General features: G+C 40.6%; 3 protein-coding genes across 3 annotated transcripts; 1 reads left to right on the top strand and 2 right to left on the bottom strand.

The window, feature by feature from the left end:
• Window positions 1-402: 402 nt before the first annotated feature.
• LOC146488621 (major facilitator superfamily domain-containing protein 6-like) lies at window positions 403-4,638 on the top strand. Its single transcript, XM_085116069.1, has 4 exons — window positions 403-596; window positions 712-797; window positions 2,325-3,695; window positions 4,460-4,638. The coding sequence occupies exons 3-4, from the start codon at window positions 2,357-2,359 to the stop codon at window positions 4,636-4,638; spliced, it is 1,518 nt and encodes a 505-aa protein (XP_084972195.1). The 5' UTR covers window positions 403-596; window positions 712-797; window positions 2,325-2,356.
• Window positions 4,639-5,451: 813 nt separating this feature from the next.
• LOC146488620 (major facilitator superfamily domain-containing protein 6-like) lies at window positions 5,452-7,363 on the bottom strand. Its single transcript, XM_085116068.1, has one exon. The coding sequence runs from the start codon at window positions 7,051-7,053 to the stop codon at window positions 5,452-5,454; it is 1,602 nt and encodes a 533-aa protein (XP_084972194.1). The 5' UTR covers window positions 7,054-7,363.
• Window positions 7,364-8,621: 1,258 nt separating this feature from the next.
• Window positions 8,622-13,314, bottom strand: LOC146488619 (uncharacterized). The gene has a single exon (XM_085116753.1). The coding sequence runs from the start codon at window positions 13,290-13,292 to the stop codon at window positions 9,060-9,062; it is 4,233 nt and encodes a 1,410-aa protein (XP_084972879.1). The 5' UTR covers window positions 13,293-13,314; the 3' UTR covers window positions 8,622-9,059.
• Window positions 13,315-14,870: the final 1,556 nt, after the last annotated feature.

Genomic DNA, 14,870 nt, shown 5'->3' with positions numbered 1-14,870 from the left:
ACAACCAAGCCAAAGTTTTTTAGCTTCCTGTAATTAACAGGATCCCATGGGCCTAGTTCGCAATTATCGATTGGCAATTTTCATCGCAGTACGCGTAGATCCGGCATGAGGTGCTGTTGAATATGACAAATGTGGAATATGGTTGTGACAAAACAGTTTTAAGTGCAATCACAGGAGTATTCGAAATGCTTCATTGCCAATAATAGAAGGAAGGTCCTGTATTTCAACAAGACAGGCTGCTCAGATACCAGCACCCCACACACATACTTTCATAAATAATGAGTGCGCATTAAAACAAACTTGCCCTGTGTGCCTTTTGTGCCCTTCTGGCAAACTTGTATAAATCTACAATAGTTTTTAAATACTACCTGAGAATTTCTAAGCAAAAATGGTTGCGGTTGAGTTGTCGCTTAAAAAGGTGATATTTCCACAGTCTAGTGATAGCGCATGCGATAGTGACAGGTACTTGAATTCTTCTTTGATTTTTTTCTCGGCTCTTGTTTACTGAGTGGGATGTTTTGTGACTCCCAAACTGGCTTATTACTGGCTCATAAAGGCAGTTGATTCGGTCGGAATCATGATTCAAAGAAAGACAGGTAACAATTTAATATATCCAACTGCAACCTGACGGAAGTGATATCTTTCAAACACCTTTTACTGGTGTTTTGTTCCGCAGAGTTTCAGTGTCAATGTATACCCTTTGTCCCACAGCGTATTTTTAAAGGTTCACTGTCAACGCTACTGAAGAGCTCTTCAACACTGGGAGATAAGTTCATCTTGAGGCTGACTTGTTGCTGGTAAGTATGTGTCTTTTTCTCTTATCCATGTGACTCAGTCAAGACTTAATAAATGTGAAACCCGTTCAGTTAAATTCCAGGAATATCTCCCGAAAGGGACAATCACGGTGAAACAGGTTTCTCGTATTTATAGTTTAAATTTTTTTTCATATATACAAAGAAGGAGCAATCGTATATTTACTGCTCTGGCTAAATAAAACATCGGTATTTAAGCTTGTTTGTGAAACTGAATAAGGTCGCATCGGGTGATTCATTAAGCCTGGTTTACACGTACGACGCAAGCATAAGCACAAGAAACCTACGTGTAAACCGGTGCGACGCAAGCATAAGCGCCTTGTGCTTGCGCTTGTGCTTATGCTAGCGTCGTCCCGGTTTACACGTACGACGCAACGACGCAAGCTTAAGCACAAGCACAAGCACAAGAAAATGGAACGATTTCCATTCTCTTGTGCTTGTGCTTGTGCTTGCGTCGTTGCGTCGTACGTGTAAACAGAGACGACGCAAGCATAAGCACAAGCGCAAGGGAATAAAACTGAAAAACAATGACAAGTTGTCTGCGTACATTCTAGTTACTCATGCGTTGCCATTTGCAAAATGGCGGCAGCAAATTTTTATGCTTCTGCGCTTGCGTATGTCACCTTATGCTTATGCTTATCGCACGTGTAAACATCCTTGTGCTTATGCTTATGCTTGCGTCATACGTATAAACCAGGCTTTATACAGCCCGACTGAGAAAAATTTAAATTTTTATTCCATCAGCCAGAATTCACGAAAGTCATTAAAATATTTGGAACGAAACAATTTTTTTCATTAAATCACGCTCGGCAATATAACATGATGTTCCAGTAGTTCTCCGGGGCATGCCGGATGTTCAATCATCCTAGAATACATGTAGGTATTTTGGAATAAACTGTTATGAGTGCTGTGAAGGGCGAAACTCTTATAAATGCGCCTAAGCATAACATCCAAAGTTAGCATACAAACTCACGACCTCTCGATTAGATCTGACCCGTACCAGGCTACCAGCGCTCTAAAAGACAGTAATCGCTAAGGTACAGAGAAAGTTTAGTCTCGTTACACGATTAAATCGAACTAAAGGAAAAAATGGAAAAAAAATATGACACGGAAATTGATGAAGTTGATCACTCTTAATAAAACATAGCAAATATGTAGGACATCGAACGAGACCAACATAGTATACACGATTGTTTGGACTGCACTAAATTGTAATGTTTCTTTTTCCTGTTTCGGTAATTAGAATAAATGTTTTCTCTAACAATGGAAACGCTCTTATCTAATAAACACCTCCCTAAATTCGAAAATATTGAATAAACGCCTTGGGACTTTCACTGAATCAATTTGGCTTGAGGGCCGGGATACGTCTACCTTTAAGAAGTTTGTGTATTGAACAAACTCGAATTTTATTATCCAACAGCACAGAAGTGAGCGCTACCCACAACGTAAAATGTCCCGCTAAATTATTTCCATGCTAACTTTCTTTCCCTTTTTCTTTCCAATCCTACGCAGGTTATGCAGTATAACCTTTGTCCAATAGTAAAATGAAAGAAACAAGCACAGACATCCCACGTGACGCTAGTCATCTTGATGAGGAATCCAGCTCTAACGAAGATGATTCATACTGCGCATGCCTCTTAATTGACCGGAAATACATCATTCCCAAAATGTTTTATTTCTTTTACTTTGCGGGACTTGGCGCCGTGTTGCCATATCAACCTTTGTTCTACAAAGAACTTGGTTTACCGGCCAAAAAGGCTGGGATAATTTCTGGTATCCAGCCTTTTATATCATTTTTGTTTACCCCAGTGTGGGGCGCCTTGGCTGACAAATTCAAAACGGGAAAGATAATATTTATCATCTCATTTGTAGCACTGGTTTCCGTTGGAATAGCTTACTTGTTGACTCCAATGCCACCCTGCGCTGATAAAAGTGAAACAAAAGGTCTTCGTGAGATAACATTGGGGGGAAATCATTCTATTCTTTACAAAATTTCTCAGATGATAGCTACATCAAATGAACGATGGCCAACTGAAATCAAAGAAAAGGAGGTAAATTTGCAGACTCTGCGAAGTAAACAGCATGGCAATGATGATGGGTTCGACGTATTTTTATACCTGTTGCTGGTCTGTTTAATTGGCACGCTTTTCTCGTGCCCAAGCCTCGCTCTCGGTGATGCGGCTGCTGTGTGTCTTTTACGAAGAAACAGTGACATACACAAATACGGAAAGCAAAAGAAATGGGCCTCCATTGGCTGGGGCTTGGCCGCGTTTTCCTTTGGAGCACTAGTAAGTGACAGTTACCTATGTCCCTTTGTACCAGGCCAAAAGACACATATCGACTACAGCCTGTGCTTTTATGGCTCCATCACATTAAAACTGATGGCGCTATTTTCCGGATTACGTCTTGATTTTGATATGAATGGGGATCAATCTGATGACAAAAAAACCACCAACGAGAAGGAAGCCGGCCTCACAGCTGTCATAAGGGCCGTGAGCGAGCCGCGTTATCTTGCATTCTTTGTAGTCGTTCTCTACAGTGGAATGACGTTTGGCATGATTATGGGATTCTTTTTCTGGCATTTGGAAGACTGTTCCGCTCCACTAATATTACTCAGTATAATCCCCGTCGTGCGATGCATAGCTGATGTCATTGTATACACAATATCTCCTCGTCTTATAACTAAAATTGGCGTTCAAAATCTTATCTACCTCGTTCTGGTGGGTTACGTCACGCGATTGGCCTGCTACACGTTCATTACCAGTCCCTGGTATTTTCTTCCTCTCGAGCTTTTGTCCGGGCTGACTTCTGCAGGGGGCTGGGCGGCATTTGTGGCCTATATCGCTTATCATTCCGTGGAGGGGGCTCCTGCCACATTACAAGGTAAGAATATAAAATTTTATATAGGATAATCTGAATGTTTCACTGTGCGTTCAGATATATTTCAATATTACTTTGTACCATCTCCAGCCTATAAAGTAGCGATCCAGTACATACTGAGAATAGAGGCAATGTTATCTGTGGCAGTGTGCCGTGAGAAGAAAGGCATATTCCCATATTGCTCACGGAATGCGAAGGATATGCCCTTGTTAACTCATTCTGAGTTATAGCTTTGAAATCCTTTAATAATATTACAAGCAATCTTCAGTTCAGTACAAAGTAACTAGCTTTAAGAGCTGGCTAATACGTTACCGAAAATAGTTCTCAAGTATCAAGGAGAAACTAACCAAGTGAGACACGCAAGATCATGTTTAGTATCGTGAGCAATCTGCTGATTATCAGTCAGTCATAAGTCGGTCATTCAGTTATTAGTCAGTCAGTCAGTCGGTCAGTCAGTCAATAAGTCAGTAGGTCAGTAAGTCTGTTATTAAGTCATTCGATCGGTCTGTCAGAAGTCAGTTGGTCAGTCAGTCAATTTGTTTAGCTCTCAAATTTCTTTAAATTGGCCAAATTACCTTATCAACTCAAATGAATTGCTGTGCGCTTGTACAATACAGAACGAATTTATGATTATAGGTCTAAAGATTGTCGTTGTTGTTTTTGTTGTTGTTAATCAGCCGGTTAGATGCCGAGCCAGTTAGTTAGTTTAGTTGGTTGTTTGGTTGGTTCCAGTTAGGTTTCAAAATGTTTTACATGTTTCTTGATAGGCATGCTTCATGGAGCGTATCACGGTATAGGTCATGGCCTGGGACGAGTACTTGGTGGTTTTCTATTCAGTTCTTTTGGAGCTCAATCAACGTTTTCTATATTTGCTGGTGTTGGAATTGTTATGTTGATAATGTATTTTGCAGTTAATAAAACTATCGAAAGTAATAAGGGAAAATAAAAGTTATTTGCCAACACGGACCGTTGCCTGTTTTTCTATTTTGATTCCCCGAATACTGAGACCACGCTGGAAGACACAGTCAGGTCACTTCAGAAAATTGTTAGATTTCCATTAAATGGGGGATTTTGATTCAACAATACAAATGAAAAGCTCATTTCTGATGCAAACTGCTCAAATCTTGATTCTTGTTGAGCCAGTGATTACTATTTTCGCAGTTTCAACCTATACAATGGTGTTGAAAACGCCTCCTAGTTAGTTCCCTTAGCAACTCTCGTTTTTCTAAACCATCTTTAGAGGTTTCATTTTATTAAAACCGCCATTAACCATACTTGTGCCATAACATGTAAAACTAGCGAGACTTGTTACCTTGTACCCTGATAATATAGTGTGCCAGCCTATTTCAGACCAAACCACAATAATTTTGATACTAATGTCAGTCTCAACACCTAACATCTATACCCAAAAGGGAAACCATACGTACATATGTCCAAGTGGTTTTAGACCCGATAAAGCACGTGCTGCGAGTTTTTTTTTTTTAACGGCTTCAAAAACATTCCTGGAAAAGCGTGGGTCGAGAGAGTTCATAACAATGAGACTTGTTACCTTGTACCCTGATAATATAGTGTGACAGCCTATTTCAGATCAAACTCGTAATGTCACACCAGCTTTTGAGCATTAGAACGAAGGGCCTTTTGAAAAGATGGAGGTGAGGAGACTAGTAAACCAACCTGGTGTTTACCAGAAGAGCATGTGTCTGCTTCACATGTGCTCGAGCAAAATATCCAGCCACACAATTGCAAACATAAGCTTTGTTCACGTTCTATTCAGTTTATTTATAACAGCAAAAATGAGAAGAAAACACAAGCTAGCAAGAGAGTACAGAAGAAAAGAAAACTTCATTCCAGTGACGTGAACGAGTAACCCACCCATGAAGCCACCAGATGCGAAACCCAGCCCCATGTAAACACCATTTAATATACCTTGCATAGTATTGGAGGCTCCCGGATGTAAGCCCACGTATGATACACAAGACGACCATAAGGCCGCGGTGGTGATACCTTGGAGTAACTCCGCTGGTAAAACAGCCCAGGGGCTCTGAATGAAATAGAAATAAAGAAAGCGAAGGGAATAGCAAAACAAAGCGAGATAAATAACATTGATATGACCAAGGAAACTGAGAAGTTTATCAGTTACAAAAAATATGCAAACTTCGGCTGCGCAGTTGAGACCATTAATAACGCTAAATAACAGCTGTCCGCCCCCTAATTCGTGAAGGTACCAGAAAAGAAATGTTTCTATAAAACCCGTAGCCGATCCACAGAAGAGTGCAATAAAAATAACAAAGCAGAACTGGACACTACGGAAGACCATAAGACCTTCGATTATTTTGTTATTCTTGGCATTGCCTGCATCAGACACGTCCGGATTTTCAGGAATCTGATCAAACTGAAATTGAGTGGCACACAGGAAGGCCACGCCCATTGCCACCGCATAAACGTAAAAACACGGACTGTAATCAATCACAACCTCACCGCAGTAATTTTTCTGATTATTGGTGCTGACTGCAGCTCCAACAGAAAATCCCCCTACCCCCCACCCCAAAGATCCCCACAATCGCACTCGACCATATTTGTGTGTTTCACCATGAAGGTTTTGAAGCGTGGCTGTATCTGCGAGGGCCTGGGCAGGAGCCGCGATGATGGTGCCAATGACAGTAACAGAAAGGAGGTAAATAAACTGTGTGGAGTTGCAGCTTATGTGCTTATCATTATGGTCTATTCTGCTCAAGGAATCCTGAAGTGACTTCTGATTGGAAGGTCGTGAAGTAATAATCCCCGCCTCTGGCTTTTCGTGTCGGTGACTCTGAGCTGTCATTCCATCTATTGTTTTGTCATATTTTTCCGATGTTGTAATACAGACATCATGAAAATCTCGCAAAGTTAGTGGAAAGAATGGCACTGTGGTATCAAGATAAGGTGACACTCTGGAAAAGAAGCCCTGATTTGTCGCATGCTCACGGCTGATAAAATGTTTGTAGATGATGGACGAATTCCTCTGATGTGAAGAACCATCCTCGTAATTTTTATTGTAAAACTCACAGAGTTTTGGATCGTTATTGACGGGAACTAACAACAACAGGAAGTTTGAGACCAGCCAACCCAACACAGACAACAGCAAAATGACCTTACTCTTGCAGAACTTGTCGGCGCATGCGCCCCAAACAGGTGTAACGCAAAACTGAATAAGTGGACGAATTCCAATAAGTATCCCATTTTGACGCGAGGATAATTTCAGTTGCTTGAAGTACACTGGTAAATAAGGAAACAGTGCCCCAACGGCTACATAAAAAGAAGTATAAAATGCTTTCGATACCCATGTTCTTTTATCCACTGTGAAAGCACATCTAGTTGTCATATTCTTTCTGAACACTCCAACACATTCCTCAGGATTTGATACCTATCACCTTGGCTTGACCTTGGAACACTGAATCAGATCCGAAATTACTTTGCCATCTGAAGCGCAGCTAAGGTCGTGACGGTCGAATAAACGTTGACACTTTTCTTGAAAAAATCTCCAAGTATGTTGCCTATTCCTGTGAGCTCGAGCGAGTGGGAACTAAAGACCAACGATTCGTTGACGAATTGTTCATGTGAGTCAGATGACTCACTGATTCTAAAACCTGCTCTCTTGGATGAAACACTGAAAATAAAAGAAACAAAGCATGTCTGCCTGCCAAACAAAACATGTTGCCGGTTTTCATGGTACTTTGTGACGCCTGACTACCTACTGTATTCTATATAAAAACTATCTGGTATAACGCAGGTGTTTGCATTTTGAACAACCGTTAGAAATAAAGCACGAGAAAGACAAGTCTGCCTGATCACCTGCTCGATTCGAACAACTTGACTAAGTGAAAAAAAAAAACCAGGAGATTAATTAAGTTTCTTAAGGTTTTTTAAGTCTAGTTTGCCACGCGATATTTGTAGAAGTTTTGTCGCACTTCACTCAATGCAACTTTTGTCGTGTTCAAGTTTAAGTTTTAAATCGCTTGTAAATTAGGGGCGATTTAAGCGCTTTTTGGCAGGAGGAACAAAAAGGTTTTAACTTGATTCAAATTTGCAGGAATTCTCAGAAACGTACAACTGCATCGCGCTAAAATCACGACTGGTCATGGTCTTGCGCGAGGAACAAAAGTTGCATCAAAAAGCGCGTGTGTCTACGGACTCTCAAAGTGCATCAGTTGTTGTTGGGTCGATTTTTCCACTCAGTTTCTCCTGGCCCTTAAATTACGTTCAACGATGGATAAATTGGGTTCACGGCTTCCCTGTTCTCGGATAGTGATCCTCACAAGCCCTTACGAAGTCATGTTTAACAATTATGCAAAAGAATAAACAAAAGAAAGTATAACGAGACAACCTCGTCACATTTGATTGCGCGCCAAGGAGACTAGGGACGTCACCCGCTGAGGTGATCGGGAAAGACATGCCCCAAGCCTCCAACTCATTGGCCGATAAGTGCGATTAGGCCTGAGAACGAAGCTTATGACGAAGCTAGGTATCAATTGTGTTAGGACATTACAGAAAGTGGAGAAAAATCCCCAAAATGGGTATTTTAAGAAGTTGTTTTTGAAAGTAAATGTTTCTCAGTTAAGAGTTTCCCATGTCCTCGACTACTCTTTCCTGTCCGCGATGAAGAGATGAGCTTTATATTGCACGCAACGTACAGCTGATATTTCACGTTAGTCGTCAGTAGTGCAACGAAAATGATAGCTTGTGTCGCCTGACAACTCTCCAAAATATTCCCTGCATTTCATTTTGTAGTGACGAACTGTTACTGTACTGTACACAGCTCTAGACTGGAATATATAGCAACAGTACTTGATTGAACTAGACAGATAAACCAAACCTAGATTTCCGAAAATAAAGTGACTAACATAAACAAGAAATGCATATCACAAATATACAATAAATCGTTTTCAAAATAAAACTTTTATAATAATCTTCAAAATGAGGCTAAAATATACAAATGGTATAGCTCTAAACAAGCCAGGGTGATAAAAAGTATATGTTTTTTTTTAACGTGTCTAAAAGTATACTTTGGTTTGTACATACATCCAAAATGATTGCAAAATTTTATGCAAGATATAAAAAGTAATAAAAAATATAAACATTTCAAGTTAGTGTTTTTAATATATATCATTTAAAAGCAGCATCTCTATACATAATGTGCTGTAAAAAACAGGGAGTTATGTAAATAACTCAGAGATCATGAAAATAGCTTTGTTCTGTGTGATTACGCGGAAATTAAAAGCGTCCCTCTGCCATATGACCTCGTTTCAAATTATAACATGATATATACCCCGCGTAAGACCAGATGGTTTCATGTCTAAAATATACGCTTTGCCGTGGATCCGACGTTGTCTATTTACTTAAATAAGGTCTTAGACATTGATAGATTATCTCGGCCATTTTGTCGTAGCCAAAAGGTGTAAGATGCAGATGATCATTCCACAGCAGAGCCTTGGCCTGGGGCGAGAGTGAATGTCTGGGTAGTTTGACAGCCAAATCACAGAGTACTGTGTTTCCTTGTGATCTACGTGCATAATCTCTAAGGTCTTGATTAATTTTATTACGCATGACCCAGAGTGTTTTAAAATTGGGCCACGCCTCGTACGCCGTTTCCGGGATTGTTATCAGGACGGTCTTAGCCCCATACTTGTGGGAGATTTCATGGAGAACTTCAATATCACGTACGATTCTCGGCTTCCAAATGCTGATCAGTTGATTCATGAATGAATCATCATCTCCAAAATTCTTGACATGCGCTACGTCATTTGTCCCACCCAGAATAATCACCCAATCAAATCGCGAGCTGTTTCCAAGCACCTGTGGTAAGCGCTTTGCCATGCTGCCATGCGCCATCTCACGCACTTTGCCACTGGTTTTAACCAAATACTTTAGCCTTCCATTAGAGTTCAACAACTGACTCAGTCTTTGGCTGTAAGGGTGCGAATTGTGTCCATGGTTATAATAACCGCTGGTCAGGCTATCACCAAAGCATAACACGCTTCTCGAATAAGGGTCGGGACTAACTGGCGGTGCGTTTGGTCTGATGTCATTGCCACTCCTTTGTGGTGTAAAGACAGGCTCCAGAGCTGATAAAGGTTGATGCTGTGGAGGGGATGGTGGGGGAGGCGCCTGTAACGGAGTAGACAAAGGCGTGACTAGAGATTCTGAAATAGGGTCAGACGGAGGCCCAATTGGAGAAGCCTGTGTACTCGCTGGTGAGGAAATGGATTGTTCCCATGGTGGGGTCTCCGAATGAAGAATTTCATCAGGTTGCCTTAATGCTGGTGGAAGTTGGATTGTAGGAACAGCAGATGACGGTTTAGGTCTCGTTATTTGCGGCCGAGTTGGAATCTTTGGTAACGGAGTAGGCCTCTCTGTTGGTTTTATCGTTTGTTTGTGTATAACTGTTGTCCCCTTGGCCAAAATTGTACTACTAAGGCTATCTGATACCAAATTTCCCATCCCCAATCTTGCCAAAAGATTCTTCAAGCCAAGGTTTTCTGTTGTCTTCTTTTGGAACCTTTTCTTTTCTTGTGCTGGTGATGGTTTCGCCTTAAGCGTCGGTTTAACATCTTTTAACGAATCACTGTTCTTTTTAAGCAACAATGGGAGGATGTTTTTCATCATGTCCACGATGTTATCGTTCTTTGACTTAGCGGTTGTTGGCGGTGTCTTGCTGGTGGGTGGGATTTTCACTGTTGACGTTCTTGGTTTAGTTGTTGTTACCTTTGGTGTTGTTTTCGTCGTTACCTTAGTAACAGCCGAATCACTCCCTTTAATGTCACTGCTGCGCAAATTCTTTAACACAACAGGAAGAATTTTCGCCAACAGCGCCTGGATGTTGCCATTACTTTCTCCATGGTTTTTCCGAGAATTCTTTTGTAAGGCTTTGTTATTTGTGCCATGCTTACTTGTATTATTTCTTTTAATACTTGCAACCATTGTTTTTTCCTTTTTACCCTGCCTGATCTGTGTAGTAGTATTTTGACTTTGTGCAAGAACTGCTTCGAGTGAGTCAAAAACATTCTCGCTCCGAGTGTCGTTAGATTTTTTCTTGTCATACATCTTAGCAAGCTTTAGAACTTTCAAGAGTATTTTGTAGAATTCTTTATCGGAGTCGTTTTTCCCACCTTTTCCTTTGTTGCTTGTGAAGTTTTTATTTGTTGAAGATTTTATGTCTTCTTTCTTATTGCGATGTTTCTTTCGTTTGTCCTGTAACTTCGTTAACTTACGCCTGTGACTTTCACCCAGCTTAAGATGATTCCTGGAGTTTGGTTTAGATTTCTGGCCAGAAACATTTCTGTGTCTTTTTGTTTTAAGTGCGTGAGGGCTTCTTGATACTGGGTAATCTCTATGCCCGAGCTTCCGGTTTCTGTGTCTTCCCTTGCTTCCTTTTCCTTTATTCCATTTCTTGTGCTTCTTCAACTTGTGATTGTAACGTTCGTGTTTTCCATGCTTAAAAGAGGAAGATTTGACATGGCTTTTCTTTTCATCCTCTCTCTCCATTTTGCGCACAAACTTATCAGAAATATTCCAGATCTTCGTCTCCTTGCTACTGGCATGCGCATAAGAGGGCTGGCAAATTTGTACTTTGTATCTTGGAATTTCTTGATCATTTGAATCTTTTTCAACGACGATAATTCCTTTGGATACATACCACTTCTTAGAGCAAAGTTGCGCATATTTCATGGAAAACCGTCTTCGGTGGACTCTCCTCCTAAACCTCAATCTGACAGGCTGACAGATTAGCAGTGTGTGTAGATATCGTCTAACTCCTTTCGTCCTGGTCATTTTGACCGTTCCTCTTGTTGAAAATTGATCGACAAGCTTACAAGTTCTGACTCGATGTCGACTAATCTTCCATTTACCACGAATTTCGTCATCTATGGTGTGGTGTTTTCGATAAAGATGATATAGTTTGAAATCTAAAACCTTGCGATGTCTCCTATGTTGAGAGTGGCGAGCGTGCTCATTTCTACCACCATGATGAGAGCGGTGTGAGTGCGCCGTAAGACGTTCATGGTGCGTTGGATAATTATCCAGTGCATTTTTAATACGTGAAATACTCATGTCACGATACTTGTGTGCTTTAGCGTGAAGTCTTTTGTTATACACTGTATGATGCTGCTTCCTCGCGTGATATCGCGCGTGACGATAGCCGTCCACTCTTACTGGAATGTGCGTTCGTTTGTAGGAACGCGCGTGTTGCACACGATCCTTAGGTTTTTGTGCCCTTGAATATTGGTGATGCTTTCTAAATTCCTCGTGATTTTTCCTTCTTGGATGTTTAAATGTCACTTTTCTGTGATTATTCACTTTGTGGTGTCTTCTAATAATTGCTTTCTTTGAATTCATTTCATTATTTTCTTCGATATCTTCAACGAAGCCGTATCTCGAATGGTTTTGTTTTTTATTCCGTTTCTTTTTTGCCCATTTTCTTATCTTCCTTCGCAGCTTCTTTTGGTTCCTTCGGCTCTTTTTAGAATGATGCCTGGATTTGCGGGCATTGTTGTGACTCTCTCTCATAAACGTAATGAGAGGAGATGGCGAGGTTTCTACACCGCCTTCTCTATTTTGAGAAGAGATATCTCCATAGTAACTGTTGTCATAGGAGCCTTGAGGGAGCTCGTTCCTGTTGGTTGGTAAGTGGTATGGGTATCTGTAAGACATGTTTGCCAATGGAGGGGACAACCTTGCGGCGTTTTCATTGTACATACCCAAGGAATTAGCGTTATAAGGAAAACGACTGGAAGCTGGTGTTCTGAACTGGAACCTTTGGTTATCATTCCTGCTTCGAAATGGAGTTTGTAGATAAGGATTAAAATCGGTGGGATACGGGGCTATGGGTGACAGGGGATTGAAAACGGAGGGATACGGTACCGTGGGATATGTTGGATTATCTAACGGTGGATTAACATTATTATACGGACCTTGGTAATAGTCATAAAACGCGGGATTAGTCGTTCTCTCACGTGACGTCCAAGAAGGCGATGGATATCTAAGCACAGGCTGTTTTGTTATCGGAAAATGGATGTTACCATTAACAGTCCAAATTTTGCTGCGTTTATCGTTTTCTGTAGGAATGAAGATTCCTGGAAATGATTTCTCTGGCGAATTTTCATTGTGAAGGGAAGGAAGTTTCTTTGCACTTTGATGAAAGCGATCAAGGACATTCCCTTTTTCTAACCAGGCATAAGTGCTGGCATAGCCAGTCGGAGCATGCGTGGTAGGGTTTAACTTAGCGACTGATGTCGAGTTACCAGATCCAGGTCTCCTCGGCGAGCGAGAATGAGCGCTGACGATTTTCCAAATCGCATAAAGAAATGTCAAAACAAACAATGAAAAAAAGGCATAAAACGCCACGGAACTGTAACCGCGGTGACAAGACACCAGTGAGCTGAACTTCTCTGAACAGCTAAGACTGCTGCCGACTTCTTGAAGTCTAGATCGTGCATTCAAATTATGAATTCTTTTCCACCAGTAGCTCTGTGGTGTTGAAGCTGATCTACTGCCAGATGTTCTGTTTCCTTGTTCTCCAACCATTGAAGGTTTATATTGATTGAACAGACTAGAGAAAGAAAACATTGAAATACATGAACAGATGTTCAATTCTAGACCATTATTTAAATTATATTCATATGAAGTTTCAAACTTGCTTTCAAAAGAGGATGCAAATCAAACTCATTTTTTACATTTCCGCTGGATTAAAGCAGCCCCCTTAAGTTAAGATGCATCGATTCTCTATACTGTTGGAAGAAAAAAGCTTTAAGTTGAGAAAAATATATACTTAAAAACAATAGAGCCTCTTGAATCCTGCCCCTACAGAGCTTGAGCACAACCAGAAGAGCCTGCACCAAACGCCAACAAAGTCACAAAGTTTTGGGCGTGGTGAAAAACAACCGAAACAATGCGGGACGCCTTACTAATTAAAACATATCATAGCTTTAATAACATATTATTGACTGAGTAACTGGAAAAACGGAGGTTTCATATGAGCGTAATCGCAGTCATGAACGCCATACTGCGGAATCCCATGAAGTGGAATTGAATATTACTTTTGCTTTCAGAATTTTATTTGCGAGTTGAAGTAAACAGTCCATCAATTTTGTACTTATCGTGGCTTCAGTTCCTTCACTGGAGCAATCGTTAAGCATTGGTTTAATCGGACACAGCAGGTGTACGAATTGTAAAACGTGTACGGATGTTTGGTTAAACAAGTACCGTGAACGACATACCAGTGACAGATCAAGGTCAAAGCATTCTTTATAGCACTGTCTTAACCCCAATACGCTTTTCTGGATCACTTATTTCTACTTACCTCCACAAGAAAACTCAGTGAATCAGACTCGCTTGTTGGGTGTATCCATTCAGCCATGTGTTTGAGTTGTTAGAATAGTCCAAATGTCGCATGTTTACCGTCTTATGAATAAGCAAATGACTCCGTTTATTCGGCGATGGACTGGCTTAACGCTGAAGTTTTTTTTCCTTGTTCCTCCACAATAAAATTCAGCCAATTTGACGCCAAAAAAGTAGAAAACCACTTTTCCTCTCTGAGCAAGAAAATTATGGTTGACGCCTCTCACACAGCTAAATTGCAGATTTGGAAATGATGAAGAACACGGTTTGTCAGAAATGAGGTCATTTTGTCATAAAAACGTTTTACGAATGGCTCCTTTAATCCCGAGCATTTGTTTCTCTTTTATCGCTAGTCATAAGAATATCCTTTATTCAAATATGTTTTGAGTTTTGTTGAGTTTTCACAAATCTAATTTTAATTGTCAAGACACAACAAACTGGACAGGTGTCAAAACGTCTTGTATAGGTTCGGGACGGTGCGAATCATGCTAAAATATTTTGTAAGCAAAACAATCAGCGAGAGAAACTTTCTGCTAGACCATATAAAACCCTCTTTCACATTACAGAGCTTTCTCGATCCTTACGTGATAAACACCTCTAATTTCTCAACATATTTGTTTACTTTTACTTGCTGTTTAGGCGGTATTTGTTTCACCTGCTAAAGCCTGATTAACTGAATGATATTTTTAGTAGATTGCCGCCATGCGGGTTAAGCATTTCACTTCTAAAGATAAACCTCGGCTCATGAAATCGTGTTTAAACTTGGGAGTCTGGGATAAAATTCTACTATGCGTGTTAGAATATGGC

This window comes from Pavona decussata, unplaced genomic scaffold, assembly GCF_977016875.1.
Source record: "Pavona decussata unplaced genomic scaffold, jaPavDecu1.1 SCAFFOLD_9, whole genome shotgun sequence".
Classification (NCBI taxonomy): Eukaryota; Metazoa; Cnidaria; class Anthozoa; order Scleractinia; family Agariciidae; genus Pavona; species Pavona decussata.
Note: the sequence above shows the minus strand (reverse complement) of the source record. Positions and strands in the feature narration are given on the sequence as shown.

Coding starts and splice junctions, on each gene's coding strand:
- LOC146488621 (XM_085116069.1), top strand. CDS start 2,357: ATGAAAGAAACAAGCACAGACATCCCACGTGACGCTAGTCATCTTGAT. Junction 3,696..4,459: donor GGCTCCTGCCACATTACAAG/GTAAGAATATAA, acceptor GTTTCTTGATAG/GCATGCTTCATGGAGCGTAT.
- LOC146488620 (XM_085116068.1), bottom strand. CDS start 7,053: ATGACAACTAGATGTGCTTTCACAGTGGATAAAAGAACATGGGTATCG.
- LOC146488619 (XM_085116753.1), bottom strand. CDS start 13,292: ATGTTTTCTTTCTCTAGTCTGTTCAATCAATATAAACCTTCAATGGTT.